Raw genomic sequence first — 27476 nt, forward strand, 5'->3', positions numbered from 1 at the left:
GGGGGAAGAGGCGCCGCGGGGCGCCCGTGAGGGGAGGAGAGGCGAGGCCCCTGCGGCGCCGGGGAGCGGGCGTGCGCCTGTGAAGGGGCCGCTTCCCTGGCGGAAGGAGCGCGGAGGGGCGGCGGGAAGGGCCTGCTGCGTCCCTCTCCGGCCCCCCTGCCGGCCCCGCGGCCCCCCGCCTCCCGCCGCAGCCTCTCTGCCGTCGCCCGGGCACGAGGCAGAGCTGAGGAGCGCGACGCGTGCCGGCAACGTGCCGGGGCTGAGGCGGCGGCGGCGGACAGATGGAGCCCGAAGGCGCGGTGAGGGGCCCGGCGGGGCAGGGGGCCCGTCTCCCGGCGCCGGGGAGCGGCGGCGACGCGCCCTTCCCGCCGAAACCCCCTGCGGGTGCCGCCATTTGCCCGGCGGCGCGGCGGCCTCGGGCTCTGGTAACCGCCGCCCTCGCCTGGGGGCCGGGCGTGCTGCGGGCCGTGAGGTGGGGGGCGCCTCTGAGGGACGGAGGTGGCGTTGGTCACCCCGCCGCGGGGAGTCTGTCAGCTCTGGTGCAAAGAGGTTGTCAAACATGCCAAATAACCCGTAAAAATACTGTGGAACAAATACATCCGTACTGTTTGAAGAAAAAAATTGATAAAATTAATTTTAAAACCTGTAGAAACGGGAATGGCTAGGCAGGTGGTGCGCTGTTAGCGCACAGATGATCTTTTTAACGCTGTTTTCTTGCTACTGCGCTGACATTGAAGAGAGGATGTTTGAAGTGGTGATCAGCATACAGATTTTAACACCTAAAATTAATTGGGGTTTATTGGGGGTTCACAAGTGATGTGTTTAATTCCTCATTTCTTTGTTTTGGGGATTGGGGGGTTGTGGTTTTTTTTTCAATAAGACAACTTTTAAAACTTGTATAGAGAAAATGAAACTTGAGGCCTTTGAGGTAAGGAATACGTTTTGGCTGTACTGTCAACTGTTAACTGTTCCTGTATAATGAAATTCAGGTATTTTAGTGCTGTACACAATTGCCAGATAATTACACAGTTGCCAGATGATTACACAAGTAGAATACTGTATTTGGTGTGAGAGATGAAGAAAATAACCTATCTCATCATCAAATGTTGTTCTGCAGCAGAAAATGTTTTTCCTGAGGCCTTTGGGACTATAGCGGTTATGGTTGTTCCTTGCCTGCAAGTGTGATTTTGTTTTGTGGGATGTTTTTTGTTTTTTCTTTCTTCAGGTTAGGTGCTGCTCTAAGGTAGTATGCCCAGCAGGAGGAATGCATACTTTCTCCTGAATACATCAGGTTAAAGACTTAAGTTTTTCCTCTGCCCCAAATGTGTGTGTGGGGTGTTAGTACATTTGGAAAGGATTTTTGTCTTTCCCAAATCTAAAAAGGCATGGACTAGCTGAATTTATTGTCTTTAAGGTATATAGAACAATAGCAATAACCTGTTACTTGGAGCTAATAGGAATAATTTGCAGGTAGCTAAGGAAATATCAAATAATCCTGGAAGGGCTCGTGGGGCAAACAGAAAGACAACTTTTTTCCTAACATTCTTCATTACCGATCTTCCCTTCTCACTGCACTTTAACTGTCAGCCTTCTTTTTTTGCATGTTCTCCCAATAATTCATTTGGTTTTATCAGGGAATGCTTAAAGGTAGAGGTAAAAAAAATGCTGGTCTGTGAATGAGGTGCACAAAATCAGGAAGTAAAACAGTATAAATGAAAGGGGCGTTCTGTGACAAGAACTGTTGGAGAGCCCTTCATTTTCTGCTCTGATTTTTGAGAGACTAAAGATACGGATACCACAAGAAGCAAAAGAGCTTTGTACTAGATGCGGTAGCTTTCTATCTTTAAAATATCCTTGTATGTGTTTTGTTGGTCCTCACTACAAATTTTAAGGGTTGCACAATAGTACGAAAAAATACATGTCTCTTGAAAGGATTTAAAGTTGAGACCACTAGATTCCTACTTGTAGTTTTCACTACTCAGCTTACTATTAGTCTTGTTACCTGCAGTCTGTGGCAGCTGTTTATCTTTCACTTTGGGCTCCTTCCTTAGTGATACTGCCAGGGCACTATAGCCCAGGATTGGTTTTAGTCAACTTGTGGGGTGGGGAGCAGCACAACACCACAGCAAAAATGGTCTTGAAGCTTCTACTGCAATCTGTCTTCAAGAAGTTAGTGACAGTAGTCTGTGGCTGCTCTACATCTATCATCTCACAGTTAGGCTTGACTATGTAAGGCAGTATTAGTTTGTTCTGAGAAGGTTTTCCAGTGAAATGCAAGCCTATATGGTTTCACAGTTCACAGGTGTAAGCATGGTGGAAGTTAAAACATCAGGCAGACAACTAAATAATGGTTTCCATGAAGCTCCCACCATACTGCGTCCCTTTCCTTTACTGGGGCAGGAGCAGTCTGGTTCTTTTGCAGAGAGAATTTCTGTTCAGATCGTTCTGCACAGTGTTTGTAGGCCAAGAGAGTGTTGAATTAAAAGATTCGTCTTCAAGGGCTGTTCTTACCAGTTGTAATGAGCTTGTCGATGTTAATGTGGTGGAATTATGGGTTCTTGGCACTTGGAAAATGAAGCTGAAGCTGTTGTAGAGAGTAGAGTTTTGTAGATGTGTGTGAGCACAGATTTAGTTGAAAGCATCCTTTCTATATAGACTTAAACTAAGGGGCTTCTAACAGCTATAAATTAATCTCTGAAATGGAATTAATAACTTCAGATTCATACAGCAGGGTGCTGTGCAAACAGAAAAACTGAGATTGGGGGATTATGCCCTAAATGTCTTAATTCAGAAAGGTATTAAAATAAAAGTAAAACTTCAGACTGCAGTGTATTCACTAAGTTACTCAAACATAAGATTAGTTTTAAGCAATTAACATTAACCGTATATTCTTATCCAGAATGCAGCTCAGCGAAGTATTTAAGTTATTCAGCATTTTCTGTGCCTCCCCACAAAATCTGTGTGTATCTTCTGTTGCATTTTTATTTAATATTTTATTACATGTAAGATATTGAAAATATTTGAAAATATTTTATTTCAATCAGCAGACCACAAATCGGATGCAAACAGAATCTTTATCTTCATGTCCCAATGCTGTATCTCCGGTGCCATTAGATAATCTGACCGGTGGTCCAAGTTTTGGAACAGTTACTCCAAATCGGGTCTTTGTGGGAGGAATTGATTTTAAGGTATTTTTTTCCCCTATTTTTACTATTAAATGGTAATTTATAATCTATAAAAATCAATAGGAAAAAATATGAGACATAATATACCTGTGTCTGTTTTAGGTGGTAAGTGTGCTTCACTAACATTCAAATCAACAGGAGAGAATAAAGCTTTAAGCCTTGATTTAAGTAACTGTAGTACAAAGTTGACTCTTTGTACATAAGCTCCTGTCATACTGATTCTTCAGAATTTTCTTTCCAAACAAGATGGCTTTTGTCATCAGCAGAGCTGATGGTAGAAAACTGTGTAAAAGGGTTTTTTTAAGTATGTGTAACAGTGTAATTTAATAAACTGTAAACGCTGTGTTATAGGTTGCAAAGAGAGCAAATGTCAGTAGCATTAGTTCCTCTAGCACTTTTCTTCCAGTTCATACAAAGAAGGGGCAACAGTATATGCACTGTATTCCTCAGTATTACCATAGTAATTTTCTTAAAAGCAAGTGTTTGTTTTAAAATAAATGCTAAGGCTTCTCTGGGTGATTTGCAGTACTGATCTTAGAATGCTTGTGCCTTTGCCCTAAAAACCTCAAATAGCAGTGCATTTTGAGCCATTTATACGTTATTCAGTTGCTGTCAACATCTGTGAGGAGATGTGAGCCAGACCCTTGTACCAGCTACTCTCATTTTTTTCTTACCACTTTTTAGATGAGTGAAGTAATTGACTTTTGCAAAACATTCTTGGTCTGCTTAGCTGTGTCTTTGTTCCCACCAAGAGTGTCTTCTCTGCCCTTAATCCTCCTAGGCTGAGGACCTTTTGAGCACTGACTTAGATGAAGAATGATAATTCACTCAAACTAATTTGCATAATTAATACAAGAAATTCCAGGACCTTTTGGCTCATTTGGCAGAGATACCTCAAATAGAGGCGTTCATAATTTAAGGTCTTCAGTATATTTCGGCTTTAGCAAAGAAGCGCAGTAGCTTTCTGCATTAATAGTAAGCAAATTACTAGAGCTGTAAAAACACCTGTTTCACTCTGTTATTTCTTCACTGTAATTTCAAAGGTTAAAACACTTTTCTGCATAACATATCAATATTTCTCTTAATTGTCATATTTATTGTTCATTTGGAAGAATCTGTTGACTTCTTGGTTCAGTTGCTGATGCATCAGAATCTATTACAAATCTTAATTTCGACAGTAGAGGATTTCGAGTGTTTTTGTAAGCATAAAGAAGATGGATTTTGTTGGGAGAGGACATAGAAGGGATGAAACCTCTGTAGACATTTTAGCTACTCTTCCATTTACTGTGATTCTTGATAGCAAGTAAAGTCTTATATTTCTGTACCAGTCATAAGATGTATATGTCAGTCTTGAGTTGTTTTCTGTTGGACATCTTATGGCAAAAAGCATTGTGGTCTGTTGGCTTTTTACCTCAAAGGTCTTGTTAAAGTCAGATGGTGGGGTGGTGGTGGGTGTAAAGAAGCTATTTATTATTTTTGTGAAAAAGGGAGACACTTAACAAAAAACTACTTGCTTTCCTGCAAGCTCTTGTATAATTTCACCAGGCATTTCCATTTGGTCTGTCACCATAGAAGCGATTCCTGCTTGTAAGAGGAAGTGTCTCGCCTCTTAAATTCAGAGAGAAAATTCAGTAAGAGAAGTTACAGCTGGCTACATGTTCATCTTGGTCACTCTTCAGTGGTGTATGCCCTTGTATCTTTGACATAGGTGAAGGCTTAATGTTAGCCTTTCTTAAAATATGGCAAGTGCTGTTGTCTGTCATAAGCAGGAAAAAGCAAGTCCTCAACAGGTTTCTGGCAAGCTTCTACATACCAGGTTTGTCCAGAGACTTGCAAATTTCACTGTGAATCTTAGAACAGTGTTTCTTTCTTACTCCCCTTTTATATCTGCAGAGCAGTGTATTAACCTTTGGCTTTCCAAGTTTATAGTCTTGTGTAGCCATCACTCATGTCCTTGAGGCACTGAATGACACTTTCAGCACTAATCAATTTTAAGGGCTCTTTGATTGTTTCTTGGCGTATTTTAGCCTCCCACTATTTTGTCATAGGTTCTTTTTCTCAGCTTTGTGAAGCAGCTGAGCTACATGTAACATAGGGAGCTCAAATGAAACAATCTCCCAGAAATGGGAAATTTTGTCTATAGGCCTTTCATTTCTAAGTAGGTAAGTTTTGGTGTTCATTGGAGAAAAAAATTAAGGGGAAGGAAAATCTCCACTATGAGTCTTTTGTACTATGTACATGCTTTTTGTTACTCAAGAATGTGTGAACCCTTCAGCATATGATATAAAATTGTTTTATATAGGCAGTCAGTTGTTTGGCTGAATCTATTTTCCTATGTACATAGGCTTTCACACTTATGTTTAGGTACAAAATGTGGTTATCTATTCAAGAGAGTGGTTCTGGTCTCCAGAATTCGTTTAACCTGGGTTAATGGTGGGTAGTTTCTCAAGAATAGGTGCAGGCAGCTTCCAAGAAGACACAATTACTGAGCTTTAACAAAACATTGAAGTGTTTCCTGTCTGTTCAGTGCACTTACATCTGTTGTTACTCCTCATGTGAGTATTTTCTAATGTTTTAATGCTTGGATTAGTGAGGGAGATAAAGCAGTCTTCTACCATCATTGCTCTGTGCTGGACATAGAGGTTGTAGCAAGCAAGCTGCATTATTTCTTTCTGTGAAATGTGTCTTGAGGATAGAATTATTCAAAAAGAGCATTAACTTGACGTTCTTTCCACTCATGAAAGTTGTTTAAATTTTGTTTCTTAAGTTCTTTTTGCTTCTCAAACTTGGATGAGGGAGGTAAGCCTTTGATATGTAGGAGAGGATTTACTACATTGTATACATAGAGTTAAAAACAGTAAAAGTCATTCAGTTAGAGGTAAATTAGTACTTCTGATACACTTCCTTAAAATAATGAGAAGTATAGATGAATGTGGAAATTGCTTGAAGCATACAGAGATCTGTACATATAGGCATACTTCTTCCAGCATTAGGTATAGTATTAACCAAGGACCATGTAGAACAAAATTTTTAAAATGTGAAATGTGGTGTGTAGGGCACCATGTTTGATATATGCTTATATTGTAAAAGGAAATGGTTCATAGAAGGTGGACAAGCATTTACATAGCTTAGGTGCACCTTTACATCAGGAAAATGTCTTACTCCATGCATGTTCAAAGGGAACAGTTTTCCTTCAAGCAGCCTTAGACTATTCACCATTAAAAGGACCTTTTCTTATTTAATTTATAATGGGGAGTTCCTATGGTGTGCCTATATAATACTCTGCAAAATATGTATTAAATGTACTGTAGAAAGAGGGGTCGTGGTGCATTAGATGGATTTGACCATTAAGTCACTGGTTTAGTGGTGACTTTTCATATGTGACCTATCCATATCATTTATGGAAGCCTACATACTCTGCTGTTTTACAGTTTGAAAACATTGCAGTGATGTTTTGTATTTCAAACAGCACTCTAGTACATAATTTACAGAAACTAAAATTCAGCTCTAGTAAACCTACTTCAATGGTCTTGGCTGTAAAAGGACAGTTTTAAAATACAGTAAAAGAGGAGTTTTAATATTTTAGTGGCTTTCCAGCATTACTGCTGAATGTGAAAATGCAGTGATTACACCGTAGGTGTGAGGCTCATACATGCTTATTCTTCTCTACCTGTCCAGGGTTATAATTAGTTTGTAGCAAACTTTATCCAAAGTATATCCATTTAAAGTCTTACAGTAAATGTTCATCAATAACTATGCAAACCAACTTTTCTTTTTTTCCCCCCCCCTTTCTTGATTTACTGTACTAGACTAATGAAAATGAGCTGAGGAAGTTTTTTGCTCAGTATGGCAGTGTGAAAGAAGTGAAGATAGTAAATGACAGAGCTGGAATATCAAAGGGGTTGGTATAGTAGAATAAGGATGTTGTGGGAATTGAAAATGTGACAGAAAGCTGACTAACTATAGCAAATTTGATTATGATTTTCATAGCTTGGAATATTATTGTGTCATTGATGTTCCCAGTTATTCCATGTATGCAAAAATATGTTCTTGCCCTTTAACATATATGTGTAAATGTCTTTGTAATTCACGTAACTGTAAAGCTCGATAGTCATGTTGTTTTAAGATGAAGCTGTGTGCAAGTAGGACAAAATCATTAGTCCTGTCTGATTTTTTTATAACAATAATAATTTCAGTAGATAATCTTTAAAAAGTAGTTTAGTTACCAAACATACGTATATATTTTTACTACTGAAAAAGCCGGTGTGGAAAGGAGCCTAAGAATGGAGGAAGAGGTGTGGTACACACCTAAGTGTGCTGGAGCGAATGACAGTAATTGAGGTCTTGGTGAAGATTTTTGGAACAAGAACATAGGGGACAAATTTGACAATGAATCACGACTGCAGGAAAAGGTGCTATGACTGGAAGTCTGCAATAAGAGAAATGCCAAAGAGTAAATCTGGAGAAAGAATAAGACCAGGTAGTAAAGTTATTGCTAGAACCCAACAGATGGTGAAGGAAATAAGGTGGGGAACTGTACTGCCACAGAGTGGTGGGAGGGGTGGGGTGAAGCAAGAGGGGAATGTGCATGAGAATTTGTGACTGGAAAGTTCACTTTGGTCAGAAGCTCTCTTCTGAGCAGCAAGCCTGTGGTGTCTGAATTTCTTAATTTTAATGCTGTCAGCACTTATATCAGCAAATTACGCACTGAGCTGCAGGTCTTAGCATAGAGTATACACGTGCATGGCATGTTGGACTTGGTCCTAGTCCCAGATCCATCCCATCACCAAGCCTCTTACCCTTTTACTAAATTCCAAGAAGTATCTGGGACTTGCAATACATGTGCCGGTATAATACAATAACCTGAGAATATCTGATTATTAAGCAGTTGTGATTCCCAACATATGTCTTACAGTAAATATGTTGGAAAGTAATTACTTACAGTGGTGTTGGGATTTCTGTTGAAATCCAAGCACAGCTTTGTTGCCTGTTGGCAGGTGGTTAAAGAAACTTAACCAGGTAACACGTGGAATGAAAAGCCTGTGTAGCTAAGGTCGCAAGCTAGGAAAACAGTTTGTGTTCTTTGAACTTGGAAATGTTTCAAAATTTGTTTAGAGAAGGCAATGCAGGAAAAGCCCAGAGATTTAAAAGTATAGCTGGTTGGAGACTTCCTGGACCTCTACTCAAATGCTCACAAAGAATGGTATGTTGTAGTGGAAAATTTGATCTGCTGGCTGGAATTGTATTGGTATCTTCTGAAATCTGACCCTGAGAAATAAGTCATAAACTTAATAAATTATGTATGCAAAACTAAAAGAATTAAAAAAAAAAACCTTGTTGAAATTCAGAAAGTTGAAGTTAAGGGGGGGGAATCCATTTTGTTTGTACATATGTGTTGTGGTACAGACTTCAATTACAAGATCAGATACTTGCACACGCAGTGCCACATCCAGTGGCCTAAATTTCTCTGGGAATGAATTTGAGGCGTTTTGGTACAGCAGGAGTTCTGGGCAGAGAGGCTGTTTGATTTGTTGTAGCAGTTAGAAGAGGTGTGGCAGAAGGCATACTGTGTCACAAAGTATGAGAATACTTCATCCTTAGTCACCACAGACCTCTTGTTTAACGCTAGGCATGTCAATAATGACGAGAATAATTCACAGATAAACACTGTCTCTGCATTGCTGCTTTTTCTGAGAACTCAATTTAATATAGCCGATAGTGCTTGTGGAAGTGTGGAGCATTCACAGCTGTCACTGAAGTAAGTGGGAGCTGTGCTGTGAAGTGCAGTACAATAAAAAATAACATGCCAAGTGTCTTATCTTGGGCATGTAACAGGCGAGAGCAAAAGATCAAAATCTCTTTGTTAATAGAAGTGAAGGAACTAAAGAAGTACGCTGAGGAACGAGGACAGTACAGAGAGTTGTGCATAGCTGTGTGGGCTACTCATTCACTGCATAGGAACTAATACATTACCACTTACTTAAATATATTAGTAAGTAGACTATAACAAGATTGTTAAAATTAAGATTACAGTTGTTACTGCACTCTTTATTTCTACTATTGTTTTTTTTTCCCCATTAGGTTAGCTTTTAATGTCACTTGTACCATATACCAAGTAATAATGTGCAATGTATGTAAATATGAACTTCAGAGCCTTAGTTTCTGTAATTTTTATTTAGGTATGGCTTCATTACTTTTGAAACCCAAGAAGATGCACAGAAGATTTTACAAGAGGTAAGTGATAGTCTCCATTATGAAGTATTTCGTTTAAGGGATAATCATATTAGACATGAAGTAGCCCTGATTGTCGTGTCCTCTTATGTGTGCCAGCTTGCATTTGAAGACCTGTTAAGTTTGGTCTCCATAGTTAAGAAGATGGTTTAGAGGGTTCTGTGATTTATACAGAGGTCTTCTGGAACTAGTGAAGAGGGTTTCCTATTCATAGTACAGCTCTTGACTTTTGACATACGGTCTTTAGTTTCTTGGTCTATATGTGGTCAGCAGTATGTACAGAGATACCAAGACACTCCTTCACGACTGCTTTCACTTGCTTTACTAGAACATCCATTGCTCTCAAGATTTCATGGGAAGTTGAGACGATAACTGCTGTCGTTTGTTCTGACATGTGGTTGCCAAAGCTGATGTAATTCTTTTCAGGAATAATTAAATTTATTTGAAGTCTTAAGCAATGAAGCTCCTTTTATGTCCTGTAATTTTTGCTTCTCCTCTTAGCTACATTACTAGAACCTCCCATGAGACATGGTTAGCTCTTTGTCTTTTTTAAATGTGTGCTCCATCTTCTGGTTGGAATGTATTGGAGAGATCTGTCAGTCAGGATGTATTCATACACATGAAGTTATCTGGGTGCAGGCAAAACCCCTCCAGAAAATAGTGTTCAAGGCTTGCAAATTACCTTCTCCCAAATATAAAGCTGGTTAAAATATTTAAATAATGAAGCTCTTTGGGGAATTGTACTAAAGTTCAAAATAACAAAGTTTTTTGAAAACACTCTTACGTGGAGCCAAAAGAGTATACAGACAGGATCTTCTAGAGTCAGCTACTTATCTTCTAGGTTTTTTTATTGTTTTGTTTCTATAAACTAGAAGAATACCAACAGTACTGAGTAGCATTGTGAAAATGGGTTAGGATATTTGCTTCTGTTGTAACTGAAAGACTGCTCCATGTGAAGTCTTACTGGTGTCTCATTCACTGATATTTTTTTGTCTATAGAAGTGCTTTAATTTACATGTCATACAATTCTGGCACATTTTTCATCTTTGTGTGATACTGCTATCTCATATTCATCTTAAGATCAGTTAGCATCTAGGTCTTTCTCAGACATCTTAAGCTGAGAGTTTCTAGGCTTTAATAATTAATGTACAAAATTAATGATTTTTTTAATGTCTTCTCGATGATCATCCTTTGCAGTGATTTTTTTTTTATCCTACTTTTCCATCATGAGTAACATCTCCAGAAATCTTTTTCTATGTTGTAGTCTTTGAAAGTATTAAATTGCGTTAGTATCGAGAACAGACCTTGAGGGGTTTCACCAAGATCCTTGTTCTGGGCATAGGTTATTACTACTAATGCTTTCTCTTCCCATCTTCCTGAAGTAATTTTTTGATTCACCACAGCTTTTCCTTTTAGTCTTCACTTTCTGTAGCATCATGTAATTTTTCATGCAGTGCTGTATTAAATGCTTTGAAGAAGTACTTGCAGATTGGCTACTTCACATAACTGTGAAAGTTGTGTATAAAAAAAGTCTAGCTTCCAATGGATCACATCAATGAGATACATTACATTGGGAAGAATCATCTTCCTATTGTCTGTGTTGCAATGCAGTTGGACTGAAATGTGCATCTTTTCTAGGAGTTGTTCTGTGTTTAATAGGCTATGTGGGTATGTTTGCCACAATTAATACTTGCTTATGAAGCCCCAGTTTCAACAGAATAGTTCAGTCTCTTCCTAACTTTAAATCTGATTGGTGGGACTTTGCTTTATGTACAGATGTCCAATTCTTTTACTAAATCAGGCTCAAATGAAGAAAATGTATTGATTGCCTAGCTGTTGTCCTTCTGTTGAACGTGATTTAGAACATATATATTTCATTCTATATTCCTCATTAAGAAGTAATCATCTCCTTACTGGAGAAGTTAACAGCCCTGAAAACTGAAGCTTCATGGCATAACGTGGTAATGTTTTAATGCACATTCTCCCTTATGTACCTGTTGAGGGAAACAGGCCTTCAGAACCCTTTTAGGTTTTGCAAAGCAATATTAAAGAGATGCTACCAAATGAAAAATGTGATCGATTTACTCTATTCCTTTCCATTATATTAAGAAGTAGTGAGTTCACTCTCAATTTAAAAACAAAGGCAAGGCTTTAATTTACCTGATGTACTTGATGCTCACTTGCTGTTGTGAAACAGTTGGAAGAGAATTTAGCTTTACTTATCTGTACCTAGCACTTTCTTATTTAAAAATTCTGCAATAGTTTAGCCTTAGTAGGATATCTGTTTTAGTGCATGTTGGTTTGTTGGCCTGGATGTAAGGAAGTTTCAAGGCAGTCCTGAGGGAATACGGGGATTTTTTAAAATTCAGACCTTATAATCTGACCATGTGCATAGACTTATTTGTTCCTGTCATCTTTTGTAACCTAAAGTTGTGATCATGAAAAAGATAAAACCTGACAATTTCAAGTATAAAGATTAATTTTGTACACATATTTTTATAAAAGCTTACTACATGAGGTAAAACAAAAAAAAGTGCTGACAATTACAGGTATCAGTTGCTAGTCAAAGGGCTCCATGATTACTTACAAGTAGATAATAATAGTATAATTATTTTAATATTACGCATAAATAGGTATAAATACATGTATTACATAATATATTTATTTATTTATACAATAATTGGTAATTTGTGTATGTGAAGTTTAAGGTTAGGATAGAAAAGGAATTAGTATAACATTTGGGTTTTCTTTTGAGATGCACTGCAAATAAAAAGCAGGGGAGGGTGAAACCTGCTAAGTGCCTTACCTACTTCTGATTTTTGGTTTTTGGATGCCTAGATATGTATAGAAAATAACATCTTCTTCCTTTAACTCTAGGCTAAAAAACTTAATTATAAGGATAAGAAACTGAATATTGGTCCAGCAATAAGAAAACAACAGTTACGGAGTCCTCGTATGTATTTTTACTTGCATTTGGGTATTACGTGTCATTATGAGTGTAAGCTTTTAACCAAGATGTGCCTGGGCTTGCACCGCATTAATGCGATGTGTGGAATATGCTCAGAATGGTTTGCAGTGGGAGTAAATGCATGCCAGTGGAAATGTCCAGATGAACAGATTGATGATCTTTTGATTCTTGTATCTTTTCTAATATGTTGTTTACTTCCTTTCTTGGAAAAGGTTATCTGTCTAGGAACAAACCAAATGGAAATTTCTTTCAGTTGCCAGGCAGAACCTCAAATCTGAACATTTAGCCTGTCCTCACAGTCGGTTCTACAGAACAAAGCAGGCTCTGCTGGTTGGTTGGGTTGTTAATTATTCATTCATTTATATTGGCAAAATGCATCAGGACTAAGTCTTGTTTTCTTTGGTAGAAACCATCAGGAATGGGTGGTTGCCATGACCATTCAGTTCTTAAAAGTTCTTTGCTGTGACAGAATGGAATGGATGCTGCTGTGACAAAGAACTACATAGACTGAACACTTACACAGGAGTAGTGATAAGTTTTCTTTGTCAGATGACTACTTTATCTTGAGCAAATATGCTCTTAAGACGGTCTGTTGAGGGGGAGACAGAAGACAGGTTTTCTTCTAGAGAAAACTCTGCTGCCAGGGGCTGTTTTATTTCTGTAATACACTACTGAAAATGCAGGGTATAAATCACCAACTTTTAAGACAAGATCCATCCATAGCAGCAGCATTGCTGACATTAAATACCAGTTTTCACTTTTGTCAGGCTATATGCCATCATAAAAACAGTCTTTGTGTGCTGAGAAACCAGACTGCACCTTGTAATGAAATAAATCTGTAGGTTTTAGTGCTTGTATGCTGTTTCAGCTAAATATGAATTTGTGGAGGTTACCAATGGAAATTCCCTACAATGTGAAGTTACCTTTGGACATTTGAAGACTAAATATATATATATTTGCTGGTAACTGCAGTTATCTGTGTTTAGTAATTTATATGCATGTCATCTTCTGCACCCCTTCCTATCTACCTATGGAAACATCCTGTGACTATGTGCTTTGATGATTTTGTGTTTGAGAGGGAATTTAGATTGCACTAGCTGCACTGCTCTGTGTTCTTTTGAGTGTTTTGCTTCTCAGAAGATCAGAAATTCTTTTCTTTTATGACCTACACATGTGGAAAAAAAATTTGCTGTCAAGTAAATATGAAAATATGAATTCCAGGTTCTACTGTAATTCCCGAAGCTGGTACAATGTACTTAACCACTTCAAGTGGATATCCGTACATTTACCATAATGGAGTGGCTTATTTTCATATGGCTGAAGTTGCTTCGCTTCCTCAGCCATGGCCAGTAAGTAATTTATTTTTGCATATGCATGCTTTTCTGTGGACCGGGATGAGTGCAGTGTTTTTAGGTCCTTCCTGATTCCAGTTTCCTCAACTTTACCTGATGTTTGATGTTTAAATGGCTTCCTTTATGTTAGTCTGTTTATTCTGTGAGTTTAAAATATTACTTAAGTTTATTGTTCTTTTGCAGGGGACTCTTGCTTTGATGTAACCTATTGGAGAGGGTAATTCAGAATCAGTGAGGGCTGCCCCTCGCTGCAGCAGAAGTTTTGTTTTACTAAGGAGTTGATGGTGCTTATGACCCTTGGTTGGCTCCATTTATTATTTCCTCATGAGTGAGGTGTTCTTGGCTGCAGACTTATGCTGACGATGCAAAGAGAAATAATACTAGATCAACAAAGCAAAAGAGAAATTGGTTAATTTTATAGTCATTCACATACTCTTCCCCTGCTGTGCTTTCCTTCCCCCACCCCCACCCCCACCCCCAAGAATACTGTTCAATTTAGAAGGAAGATGATTCCGTAGATTAATTGTTTGTCTTTAGTATCCTTGGGGAACTTGGACGTAATTACTTGGGAGGTAAAGGAAAAAGTTGTCAATCACTTCAGGTTTTTTACAGGGGGGAAGGATTGCAAGACTGATGGGGTCTGCATAAAGCACAGGACTTACATAAGGGATGCATCCTTGGCAGTTTCTGTAAAAGCAGCATTCACAGAGGCTGTACACACCATCTCTGTAAATGAGTGGGAAACCCTTCACATATTGGGGGAAAAACTCAGTAAAAGAAATAACAAATAAATAAACCCAAACTTCCCTAAAACAGAGATGAGAACAGTAATAGATTCTTTTATGTTTATTTTGGCCCTGTAGAATCTTTTTCTCAGTATTTAGCCTCTGTTTATACCACTGCTCTTAACTTCATAGATGTTTGCTTTTCTAACGGAGACATGATGTTGTGCCTTATGGTGCCTTCTCAGCTTTAGAGGATAAGCATAAACACCTGATCACATATTTTAGAAAGCCTTTTTGAACTTCATGCTCTATATTTCTGGAGAACTTAATCAAATCCTACCTGTTAGTCACAAAAAATATTGAACTTTGATTCTTGTGCTTTGACTCAGATCTACTGTGTTTCAAACAAATAGCACTCAGTCTTTCAAATTACAAATAGTGCTGCCTCTTTTGGCTTCAGTTATTTGCATATTCTTATCTTTCATTGTTAGAAAAGTACCTACATAAGAAGTTAAGGGAAGAAAATATAAATTTGATATTATGGAAAATATTAATCAAATTAAAGATAGTAATACTTTTCTGTGTGTGTTGTGCATGTGTTACAGTGCAGAATGGGTCTCATTTTTTTCATTTTGCCTTATGCATTTTAATATAGTGTAGAAGTAATTATAGTAGTTTTGGAGCTGTTCCTTCCTAAATATTTGCAGGAATGAGGGAATTTCATGACATGGTAGTTGCACACACTAGCTAATGAGAGTTCCACAGGACTGTGTTGTCCTCTACCATGGCTGTATTTCAGCCCCTCTTCCTTTTACTGGTGTTTCTAAACTGGGTCCCCACATAACCCAAGGAGGTTTCTAGCTGGTTTAGCTCCCTAAACTGGCTCACTGTCAAATCAGACGAATGCTGGGGCTGGTGTGAAGTAGGGAATGGAAAAGGGAAGATTGGGTTTGGGTTGTGGTGGTGGTAGAAATCAATCATTGACAGCTTAGATTGATTGCCCCGAGTGTTCACAGAAACGTACGTATGGTAGTGGATGGCCTTAGCATGCTTTCTGGAAAGAGCTAAGTAAATATGACAAAGATTTTTGTTTCGTCTTGAATGTGGGCCCTTAGTAACAGTGGTTTTGAAGACTCTTCTTGTAGGTTAAAACTTGGTAAATGCGTTTTCAGATGGGAGGGGAGGTGGTTCAACATTACAGCATACCAGAATTGTTCTTAATAGGAATGACCATTTATGAAATTACTGCATTAAGACTTGTGTAACTTTTTTTCTTTTTTAAGTCTCGCTCTGTTTCCAGTCCACCTGTGATGGTAGCTCAACCGGTTTATCAGTCTCCTACATACCATTATCAGGTATCTGTTTGAAAACGGGTTTCAGAACATCAGTATTCCTTTCAGCCATGCTGTTTCATTTGCAGCACTGTCTCGGGTCTGTTTATTCTTAGGAAATAAAAAGGCTGTTCAAAACAGTCACATAAAACAGATATTAATTGCATCAAAGGCTTTCTTTTCAGTAGAATACAATTTATTCTGCCTTTGTAGCTACATGGAAATGTAATAAATAAAAATTTTCTTTGATGTTGCTAGACAACTGGCTTAGCATCTTTAACTTTTACCATCTAAGCCAAACTCCTGCTCAAAGCAGAGCTGGTTAGATCAGGTTTCTCGGGAACTTGTGCAGTTGAATTTAAAATATCCCCAGTGATGGAGATTCCATGACCTTTCTGGACAGCCTATTCCGATACTTGACTAGTTAAATATAACTAGTTAAAATTTTCAGTGTTCCAACCTGTCTCCATTGACTTTTGTGTTCTGAACACCTCTGGTGAGAGTCTAGCTCAGTCATATTTATCCCACCCCACCCCTCAGTTAAGTAGTTGTAGCCAGCAATAATTATCCCCTCCCACCTTGATCCTTCTCAGGGCTGAACAAACCAAATTCTCTCAGCATCTATGTCTGTGCCCCAGTACCCTAACCATCGTGGTGGGTCCATTACTGGATTTATGCAGTATGCCTGTGGTTTTAATGTATATTGGGAAGTTAACTGCATTTTGTATCTTCGTTTTTGCAAATTAGGCATGCCGCTTAGATGCTTCAGTATTTTAGAAAGTTTTGAAATGGCCAAGTCAGAGGCTGAGTGGAAGTAGACAAAACTATATTCCTGAATTATTTGGGGGCTTAATTAAAAGCATACTTTTTTAAATTAAAAATTGATTATAGATTTGAGATGGTTTTGTTTCTGGTATGTTGAGAATTCTAGTGTGTGCATGTATATATTCTTAATCACTTAAGTAATGTTTTTTTATTTGAATTTAGGCACCCACACAGTGTCTTCCAAGTCAGTGGCAGTGGTCTGTTCCACAGGTAAATACAGTTGATAGCTGCAGCATTTTAATGTTAATTTACATCTAGTTTAAAGGTATGGAGTGCTTATTTAACAGTGAAATTTCCCACTATTTACAACACTGTTGAAATAAGTCTTAATTGCTGTATTTTAGCAATGCATTTGCAACACTTGCTGATAATAATAGGAGGCATAAAATAGCATTTATTGAAACATCCAATACACATCTTATGTAAAGAAAGCATCTTTCCCTCCCCTTTCCCTTGGACACAAAGTTTGTATTAAATTATGTAGTAGCTTCTCAGGAGCAGGTAAAAACTGCCGTATTTTGCCAGATAGGAGAAATGAGCATTAACTGATGCTAACTCTGACATTTCATTGGAGTATTGCTAGCAGAAGGATGTAGACACACAAGTGTGGTGAAATTAGACCCAGACCCTTGAAACGGGGAAGAACTTGAAATTGCTAACTTGGTGATTTTGGGAGGAGACTGTGTCGAGGTTTTGATCCCTGTAGCAAAGGAGCTTAATATGGAGATCTTGGCACTCAAGGAACTTGAGTTTGAAGCTGAAAGGAGGACCAAGTACCTTAAGCTTGTACTGTTACAGTCAGTCCTCTTTACTTTAGTAACAGCCAGCCTTCTTCAGTTATGGTCATATCCACTCTATTAATAGATTTCAGTCTGCTGCTTTGAAATCTGAGTGTTTACGGAATACTGCAGAATTACAGAAATACTTTGGGTTTTATTTTAAAACAAAAATACTTGCATTTTTTATGTAACACTTTTGCAAGGGAAAATTGTAGTGTGTTTCTGTGATCTTGAGAGTAAGTGTCAATTTTATAAATTTTAGGATTTCTCTAACAGTGCTCTCCAAAATATAAGTAAAATCTGGAAAATACATAGAAGTGGTCAGATGACATGTTTGTTTTATCCTACTACCTGACCTTTCTACCCACTTCCCCCTCACTTTCTTTAGGTTGTCAAAGATGAATTCAACACTTTCTTTTAAAGCTTTATCTTCATTTATATGTAGCAAAGACAACTGTAAAACAAGCTTTGGTATTTACAGTGTATAAATTATGTAATTTATGAAAATATGTATTTTTCAGTCTCCTGCCTCTCCACCTTCATTGTTGTATTTGCAACCATCTGAAGTCATTTATCAGCCCGTAGGGATTACCCAGGAAAGTGGATGTATACCTGCACCTCTCCTAGTGGAAGCTGCAGTTCCTGAGGTACTTTTTATAAAAAATTTTACTTGAAGTACTTATCTATAACTGAAAAACGTAACTTTTTAGTTTAAGCACAGACGGTTCAGAGCACTTACCTGTACTTACTCCCACACCCATGCTGCTGCTCTTAAATCATTTCAGTTGTCCTCAACTGAGAGTATCTCTTCCATTCTTCTGGAAGGATGCTTTGATTCTGAAATAGTTTTAGAGAGGTAGAAGTGTATGACAGACATAGACTCAATTAGTGTTGTTTGAAAATAAGTTTAAATAAAACAGAAAACTGTTACAGCCTGGGTAGACTAACCTAGCATTCTGAAGAGCCTGACTCCTGAAGTAATTATTTTTCTGTGCGAGTAGAAGCTCATCTCTAAATATTCTGAAGATCAGAATTAATTAAGAGTAGTTGAATAACTAAATAATTGTTTTCTTTGTTTACAGTTTTTTTTGCTTCTGTATCAGTAGCATTTCTAAGGTATCTTAGGAGATTTTTAATGTGCAGTAAGGCCATTTCTTTACTGTATTTTTTAATATCCAATTAGACACGGCTACAGAAAAACTTACTATAAAATGGAAAATGTATTATCATTAATCAGTACTTTTCCTGCTTGATAATTCATTCCTCATTATCAGGGATGCCAAAATAAATAATAAATTAGGACAGGAATCAAGTATTGTGACAGAATTTGAAGTGTTTTATTGCTACAAGAGAGGTTCCAAAACTGGCATTTGAGTCATCTTAAGTAGGAAATCCTGACATAACGAAGTAATTTAATTTCCCTACAAAGGTATTGAATAATGCAAGACTTTGGTTATTGTTTGTTTCTACTTGTTTTTAAAAAATGCATGAATCTCAATATTTATTGCATAATCATAAATCTTATTATCCATGTTGTTATTTTACCTTTTGTATTTCATGAATCGGATATCAGCTTGTACTGAGAAATTTTAAATCTGTGAGCACTAAGGAAATTAGTTAAGGATTATTTGGGCGTAACATGCTCTCAGTTCACAGGTACATAATTTGTTGATGTTAAAGGAAGCAGTATGTGGAAATTCAGAAGATGATGTAAAATTCAAAGGAAAGCCTATGTGTTATTTGTATGTAAATATCTTTAAGTGTGATAATGCTGGGAACTACATTTCAATTTGCTATTCTACACATTTAGACACTGTTCCAATGAGAGCTGAGAAAAATGGATTTGTAGTAGAAGTGTACTACTTCTGTCAAGTGTTTTTTATACTGATCTAGATAAACTAAATCTAACAAACTTTGATACAATGGGGAAAACATAGATTTAGTACTGAAATTTTAGTTTTTAAAAAATCAGTAGTTTATATTAACACAGTGCACAATTTGTAGTTTTAAGGAATCGAAATTCATGTGAAAGGTTTCCAAAAACATAAAATTGTGAAACAAGCTTTTCTGGTTATTTATTTAGTTATTTATTTTTAATACCAGCTGTATTCTGATCATGGAGTTCAAGCACCACATCACCAGCCTTATGCCCAGAGTACCATAGCCATACCTGCACCTGTGAGTATCAAACTAAGACAGTTAAAGCAAGCATGGTAGTATTACTGTCCCCGTTACTGAAGGGGGAAGCAGTAGGAGAAGAGGGGCAGGGATGAGAAAATCTTCTATTCATGAATTAATAAATAAGGAAAATGTTGCAGAGAAACTGAGATTTTTCTTCACTTAAGGCTTTGTTACGGAGGACATGAGTGTTACTTATTTTGGAACTATTTGAGGAAACTTAAAAAAAAAAATACCCAAAACATAACTAGTTATTTTTAAAACTTGAGATAAAAAGAAAACCGCAAATGAAAAATGCATTTTGAGAGAAAACAGTGAACCTCGTTCAGTTTTTTGAAATTATGGTTACAAATCCTTGTCTCTATGTGTCTGGATCTTGAAGTTGAATTCATTACTTGCAGCCTTAGGTAGATAAGCACGTCATGTTGTGGAGAGATGGGATTTTGAAACACAGGGTGTGAAGAACTGTCCCAGTTGGCCACCTATGCATGTTCTTATGTGCAGTTCTGATTCCAAATGGGCATTCTAAAATGTGATTCTTCTGTGTCACCTGACGCAAGTAGCTGGGCTCTTCTGGGTCCCCCTTTTGCTGAAATTACTAAGCTGCTTAACACATAATGTCTAAACTACATATAGCCTAGATTTGCCTGATAACAAAGAACTAAAGGTATCAGTAGTTTTACTTGATATTACAGCACTTACTCTTCTGTGAAAAATGCTTACTCACGTACAGATGGCAGGCTAAATATGAATGAATCAGCGCCATGGAAAAGGCTGTCTTTTTTTTAATGTATTTTTTATTTATTTTACCTTTCTATTAAGAGAAGAATCTTTTTCCAGACTATTGTGTAACGATATCTACTAAATATTTCCAGTAGAGGGGGCTGTAACATCAAGTGTTGTCTTGGAATGAAAGGCAAGTACTGCAATTTTTTTTTTAAAAAAAAAAAAAGCTGAATATGAATTTGAGAATTCTAATCCTAAGTGATTCATATTTTTAAGAAGTACTTAAAAGGGGGTTGGTGTAACACAGTGATCATAATATCCAGTTTATATTTTATCGTGTTGTTTCATGCTATGTTCTCTTTACAATCTCCTGTTTTCTAATTTTTCTCATTATGGGTTAGTGGGGTTGTTTTGTTTGCTTTCTCTGATCTGTATGTTCTCTCTGTTTACTTGACAGACACTGTGGAGCATTCACTATTAAGCGAGTTGGGCAGATCTAATCTACTTGCACTGATTTTCTTGTCCTGTCCTTCCTGTGTGGCTGAGATCCATCATCAACATAGCTAGCAGCTGCCTGTTGTGAAACTTGGGGTCAGTTGTTTCATTGTAATGCTTCCTATTTAGAAATTGGAAAATAATAAAATGTGCTCAGATAGAATTTAGCATAGTCTTCAACATTATTTAGCTGTTTCCTGCATGTTTGTAAATGTCCTAACAATTCTCGTATGTAAAACAAGCTTTATAATCTCATTCATTCCTGGGATGATGATGTACGTAATAATTTCATTGTTATTTTCTTTCTAGTTCAACCGCCCAAGTTCTGTGTGTTTTGGTTATTTTCCTTCAGTGGGAAGGGAAGCTTTCAGTATTCAATGTGTGATTATTTTTGTTTGTTTGTTTCTGAAAACTGTTTTAAATCCTTTATTGGCAAGTCAACTCTCTCCCCTTTTCTCCCTATTTCATGTGATGTACAGTAGTTTCTGTTAATAGAGTTAAACTTTGGCAGGTGCTCAACCATGCTTTTATTGTGAAAAAGGTTCTGCTTTTAGTTGCTTACACTTCTTTAAAAATTAGGATTTTAATAAAATGAGGTTAGGGAAGAATGTTTTGCACGTTAAAATTTGTGTCCATTTCTTATTTGATAGCCTTTAAATAGACCAGTGATTTGTAGCAAGGGCTAGGTATTTCTGAAGTTGTGATTTCTTTCTGGTCTGAATACGTACCTCAGTGATTTATCCCCAGATGTGGCTTTTAAAAAAATCTTAGAAGTCCGCCAGTATAAAACTGAGCATAGTTCTTTTCAGTTGGGAACAGGCAGTACAGAAGAGAAAATGTGTTTGTCTCCTCCCTATTAGAATAGGAGTCAAAACTATTCTCAGGAAGAGTAGGAGAAATAGGTTGCAACTGAAGTCCTGTAAGGGTGATGTAAGGATGTAATGAAAGCTGAAGTGGACAGGGAGACTGCCACTAGAGAACCTGGAGATTTAGGAATGCAGTGCACAACACGGTGTGGAGCTAACAGGTAACGGAAAGAAACTGACATCTGGAGATTAAAGTGGGTTGAATACCGTGATACAGATGTAGGAACTAGAGCTAGTTGTATTAAGAAGAGCCAGAAGGGAGGGTATAAAGATTGAGTAAGTTTAATAAACCAAAAAAAAAGTTAGTACTGAAAAGACCTGAGGTAAGAAGACAAGGTTAGAAAGCAAAGATAGTTTGAAGCTGTCATATGGCCTAGTAGGCATGGGAAGAAAGGACTCGGGCTGGTCAAGTAAGGGGAATAAAACAGATGGGAGTTCCACATATGGGATACAGAGCAGCTGAGAAACAAAGGAAGACTGTACGAGAACTTGATCTTGGGAAGAATAAAGAGAAGAGTACAAGTATTCTAAAAACTATTCTTGCCAGTACCTAAAATTGATAGCCCTGTTTTCTGGATCTTGCTGTCCTGTTAGCAGCTAGTGGTGTCCACTGACAAATTAGTTAATCACAGCTCCTTGCCTACTTGTTAGTTTACAAATAGAAAAGCTCTCAGTTATTCAGCTCAAGTTTTGTAAATTGGAGTTTTAGCTAATAAAAAAAAAGTAAGCATTATCATAAATTCCCATAGTAACGCATTGCTTTAATCTACATTACAGAGAATGCAAAAGTAAAAAAAAATTGTTAGTTTTGCACTGTAACATAAAAATACATTTTCCCTCTCCAATTACAAAGAGGATACAGTTGCATTAATAACATGACATACCTTACTATAGCTGTATGATCAATGAACCAAACTTGATAAATCATTTTAAGATTCCATACTTGTAAATAAAAGGAAAATACTTCTTGCCACTGTTGACTTCACCTGTGTACATAATGGAGATCTGTTTTTCCTTTTTGAGCTAAGTGTATCTAGCTAATGCAATATCCAAGTAGACTGTAACTTTTAATTGAAGCATTATTAATGCAGTAAATGGGACACATTTTGAAATAGAAGAAACAACACAACATTTTCCCATGTCTTTAGGAATCAAGGTCGCATTCTGTGAAAAGAGATTTTTCACATCTAACATCTGTGAGTCTGAAACCTTGAGATAACATGAAGTCCCCATTTTCATCCTAGAAAAGATTACAGAATGGAATAAAAAACTCTTACACTACTTCTACAGGTTCTGTAAACCAGACTTTTAGCTACCTACTTTGCTAACATACCTATCACGTGGAGGATGTATTCTTCCTAACTTTTAACATTTGCCTGAAAATGACCAAGTTCAAATAGCCCTCCTTTTTGTAAAGTAATAAAATACTTTGTGGTTTCAAGTGTTTTTACTTGTCCAAACTACAATTTTTTTCCTGCATTTCCTTTCTTAATAGAAATACTGTTACAGCACAAAATGGTGATTTCTGATACACGGCGTACTGTATAAACTTTGGTTACTAAGATGCATTGGAAACCAGCATACTTTTATTAAAGGGAAAATTTAACATTTAATTTCTGGATTACATCAATTTTAAAGATATATTAGTTACAAAGGAAAAGCCATTTTCCCACATGCTGACAGCATTTATATGCTGTGTATTAAAAACTGGTTATTGAAGTCTGTACATTTTGTTTCAGTTCCAAAATAGATTGTCTACTTTTTATTGGTTTGCAGTTGGTATTTTCTATTGTTACAAGGTATTTTACTTATATGTCATTTTAGTGCTTGGGAATAGTAACTTTTTCAAATAAAATTTGTACCACTAGTTTAATAATTATCCTTATATGAGGCTGACATTTTGCTTGCATATGGTAAGCAATAAATTTGGTTTTATGGTGTTTTTAACTGTAGAAAAAGGGAAGAATTGACTTCTTTCTATTATAGGACCATTGAAAACGTGTTGTTTCTTAAACTTTTTCTGTGTTTGTGCAAAACTTCGGAACTGTGGCAGTATCACAAGTTGGGATGAAATACTGCTTTCTTCTCAACCACAGGGAGATAATTTTCTTTCTTTTCCTTGCTTCTCCTCTCACCCCCCTAGGATTCCTTCCATGTTTTATAAAAATCAGTTCCTCAAAGGTTAAAATACAGCCATTGTAGTTAATAGGGAGTGCAAGCCATGGTTTATTGCTTATGTAGCACAAAGGTCTTTATTTTAAGTATGTAAAATATCCTTGAGCTTCTCAATTATTTTTTTAATCTGCTCTGTAGTAATTTGGGGGTTTTCTTTTTGTGTTTGTTGTTGTTTTTTTATTTTAATTGTTCAGGGATCTTATAGTGTGGACATTTTGTATTCAGTAAATAGTCTATGTGTAATATGTGGATAGATGTAAAGATGATTCTAGAGTCAATAGCATTCTTTCCTACTGTGCAGGAGGAGAGATGGAGTCTGGTTCTGTTCTTAACGCTGTTTTGAAATGGTTTTGAAGTTGTTGTGAACGGAGATGCCATGTGCTGTCTTGTTTGCAAGTTTCTTCAAGTGACTTTCCACCTGTTGCTAGGTAGAAAAATCTATAAAAATACAATTTAAGAGGTTCTTTTCTAAAAAAAAAAAAAAAATTGTTACCACAGCAGCTGTGGGAGATTGTTTTGCCAATACGTATCAAAAAAGAGCATACCATTTGTTACGTGCATGGGGATGTCAGCCTATTTTTGAGGGGGGGAATACTCATCTGCTGTGCATTGTCATGTTTCTGAGCCAGTCTGTACCACTGAAGCATCTGTCCAGTTGTTCTTCTGTTTGATTTTCAGACTTTAGAATTCATCAGTATAAATATATTACAGAAATCTTGGCACATTGTAATAATAATTCATTTCCACAGAAGAACTTTTACATAGTAAGTTGTTGGGTTTTTAAATGACATGCTGTCTCAAGATGCCACAGAAAGGTGGTGTGTTCTGTTAGAGTCTTATTCTTGTATCGTGGTACAAACACATTTGACCCAGGATTCAGAAGATTTAGTCCCAAGTCCTTATTTTTGGAATTCACAATTTGTTTACCAAAAAGAACTTCCCTGGTTTTAAAATGCTTAGAGATCCAAGAAGTAAATTTAACAGATAGTACTATCTTTAAAAATAGGAAGTGCTTACAGAGAAGTCTTGACTTAATTGCTTGAAAGTGTACAAATACTGTACAGTCACTTACATGTTACCGGATTGTGGCTATAGTCCAGATACTGGGAAATGTAGTTTATTTTTCATTAATTGGTACAGATGTTAAATTGTTGATAAAGAGTTGATCCCACGCCCTTTGCTTCAAAGTACATTTACTTTGTTTTTACTTGCCTGTGAACTTGATCATTTGGAAGGATGTTCAGTGTTAGGCACAGGAAGTATACCTGCAGTGTTCTGTGGGGCCTATAAAATCAGTCCGGAGGTGCTCTTGGTTAGGATTGTATCACCAGGTGCTAACCATGCTTCATTCTGATTTGAGACCTAGAGGAGACCAAGATGAAGCTGTGAATGTTGGATTTCCTCCGGGAATCACAGATCACTGTTGAAATACTGAGGGCTCTCTGGTCATATGCTAGTCTCTCTTCAGAATGCTTGCTAAGCATGATGGTGTAACATCGATCAGCAGTAACTAAACCTTTAACCTGCCAATGGCTGAATTCTGTAGAAACAATTAAGGCGCAATGACTGACTCCTGTAATTCCGTTACAGAGTTACACAGATGATACGCGCTGAGAAAGAGCTACATCATTTCCTCAGGTAGTGCATACAATTGCATTGCCTTGATATTCTAGCATTCATGATACTGTTAAATTCTCTTGTACTACACAGTATTATTCTCCCGCCACTTAAAACTTCTGTAATACGGAGATCCCTGTGCTTTCATACAGAAGTCATTTAGTTAACTGCAGATGTTAAGATCCTGATCCCTCACTGATTTTGAGGTTGGGAGGGGGTTCTCTTTGGTCTTCCAGTTTTCCATTGATACTTGTAAGGCTTTACATACATGCTAGGAGGGAAAACATCAGATTGGGTCTGTGCCCTATGGACATTGGGTAACTGATAGCAAATAATAATTTTGTCTTTGCATTGTCACTTATTAGCAGACTGAATTAATTTTCTGGTTTCTACCACCTAGAATTTAGAAACCCTGCTGGTATCTTTTGTTTTCTGTTGAGCTAGCTCTTGCAGTATTTCTAGCAACTGTTGTATATTTAATGTTTTATTTCCATGGCAAAATGTTAATTCAACGTTCTCTATTAGTTAACACTGGATAAAAACCTTTAGACTGGCAGAAAAGTTACTGAAGTTATCTTTCTCCTGTATTTTTGTGTATTTGATCAAGGACCATTTCTCTTGCATTAAGCAGAATTCTCTAATTCACTAATGTTTTTGATTCCTGCTACTTCTAATCTTAAGCATCTGAGGTCCATTCATCATCCCTGTAAAACTGTTGACATTTTTCATATTAAATTTGCAATTCTTTGTGTTCCGAAATTCATTTTCCAAAGTAGCTAATATTAAGTCAGTGAGTAAGCTGCATTCCGATAGTAACTGAGCAGAAACTAGCAGAAACTAGCAGAACACATGGCTTTCTTGAAATGTTTTCCTCCATTTAACATAGCTGTAAAATGGGAGAAGTTGTATGGTTGTAAATTTTTTTTTTTTACAGTAAAATAGGTTTGTGGCTTTGTAATGTTGAAGTACTATTGTAGTTTTAGTTCACTTGATACAAAAGTTTCTTACGTTTCTGTTTAATTAAAAAAATGCACAGTTTAAAGCAATAGTTTAAGGATCCAAAATAAAATGCCAATGTCTTGATACATATGCGCAATCCTGTAAGCAAATCCTTATAAGCTGTTATGTCAGAAAGCCAAGTAGAAATACAGAAAGCAGAACAGTAATATGTAGCTTTCATTTTAGCAGTGTTTATTAATGTAGCTTAGATGTAATGGGAAAGCGTCCCTCTTGTAAGGCCGCCTTGGACTGAGTCATGAGTAATTGAAACAGCATTGAAACAAACTTTGAGGGCCTTACATAGTTATATTGTATAGCTTGTCAGTGGGCTTGCAGTCTGTGTAAGTGTGTACATTAAATGTAAACAGGATATTGTTCGTAGTATTTCCAGTTGGTTTTAATTTGATAAACTAGAACATCCAGTTTCATTCTAGAATGCGTAATGTCAGTTAATCACATGGTTGTGTTACTTGATACTGTACTGCAGATAGAGATGTTCTAGTTACTGCAGCCTTGGTAAATGAGGTGCTGTGGAGGATATGCACAGATAAGAGCTTAATGATTTTGTAGACCTTACTTTAGAGAACTATACGGAGTTTTATAAATCAAAACCTCTTTGTGTTGGAAATACTTGTGATACAGCAATAATAAACAAGTTGTTGTAGTTTGTAACTTCTAGTAAAGTTCTGGGTTGGTAACTAAAAGTATAGTTCAGATTGGTGCCTGTCTACTGTTTTGATTGTAACTTCTGCTTAACTGTAACATCAATGAGTAGTTTAAATATGGGTTTAGAAAAATACGAAAAATGGAGCTGATTAACTTTTATCATTAAACGATGCTTTTGCGTCATTAAACTATTGTCATGTCTCTGTGTTAGTTATTTTTAGAACGCTAAGTTAAATACTACTGCAGAAAAGCTGACTTTTCTGCTCTGTCAAGTTAAACATGTTAACAAGACTGTGTTCCTGTTACATTCACAAACGTACTCCTTCAAAAGAAAAAAAACACCAAACAATTTGGGTGA

General features: G+C 37.0%; 1 protein-coding gene across 2 annotated transcripts; it reads left to right on the plus strand.

Annotated features, from left to right (window-relative positions):
- Positions 1 to 144: 144 nt before the first annotated feature.
- BOLL (boule homolog, RNA binding protein) lies at positions 145 to 27476 on the plus strand. Of its 2 annotated transcripts, XM_056350366.1 has the most exons (11): positions 145 to 299; positions 3048 to 3188; positions 6995 to 7086; positions 9365 to 9419; positions 12294 to 12369; positions 13606 to 13733; positions 15745 to 15816; positions 16780 to 16827; positions 17918 to 18043; positions 19500 to 19574; positions 20758 to 27476. In XM_056350366.1, exons 1-11 carry the CDS (start codon positions 282 to 284, stop codon positions 20779 to 20781), a joined length of 855 nt encoding a protein of 284 aa, XP_056206341.1. In that variant the 5' UTR covers positions 145 to 281; the 3' UTR covers positions 20782 to 27476. The 2 variants fall into 2 exon arrangements, with proteins under 2 accessions (XP_056206341.1, XP_056206342.1); XM_056350367.1 differs by lacking the exon at positions 16780 to 16827.

Source organism: Falco biarmicus, chromosome 8 (assembly GCF_023638135.1).
Source record: "Falco biarmicus isolate bFalBia1 chromosome 8, bFalBia1.pri, whole genome shotgun sequence".
NCBI lineage: Eukaryota > Metazoa > Chordata > Aves > Falconiformes > Falconidae > Falco > Falco biarmicus.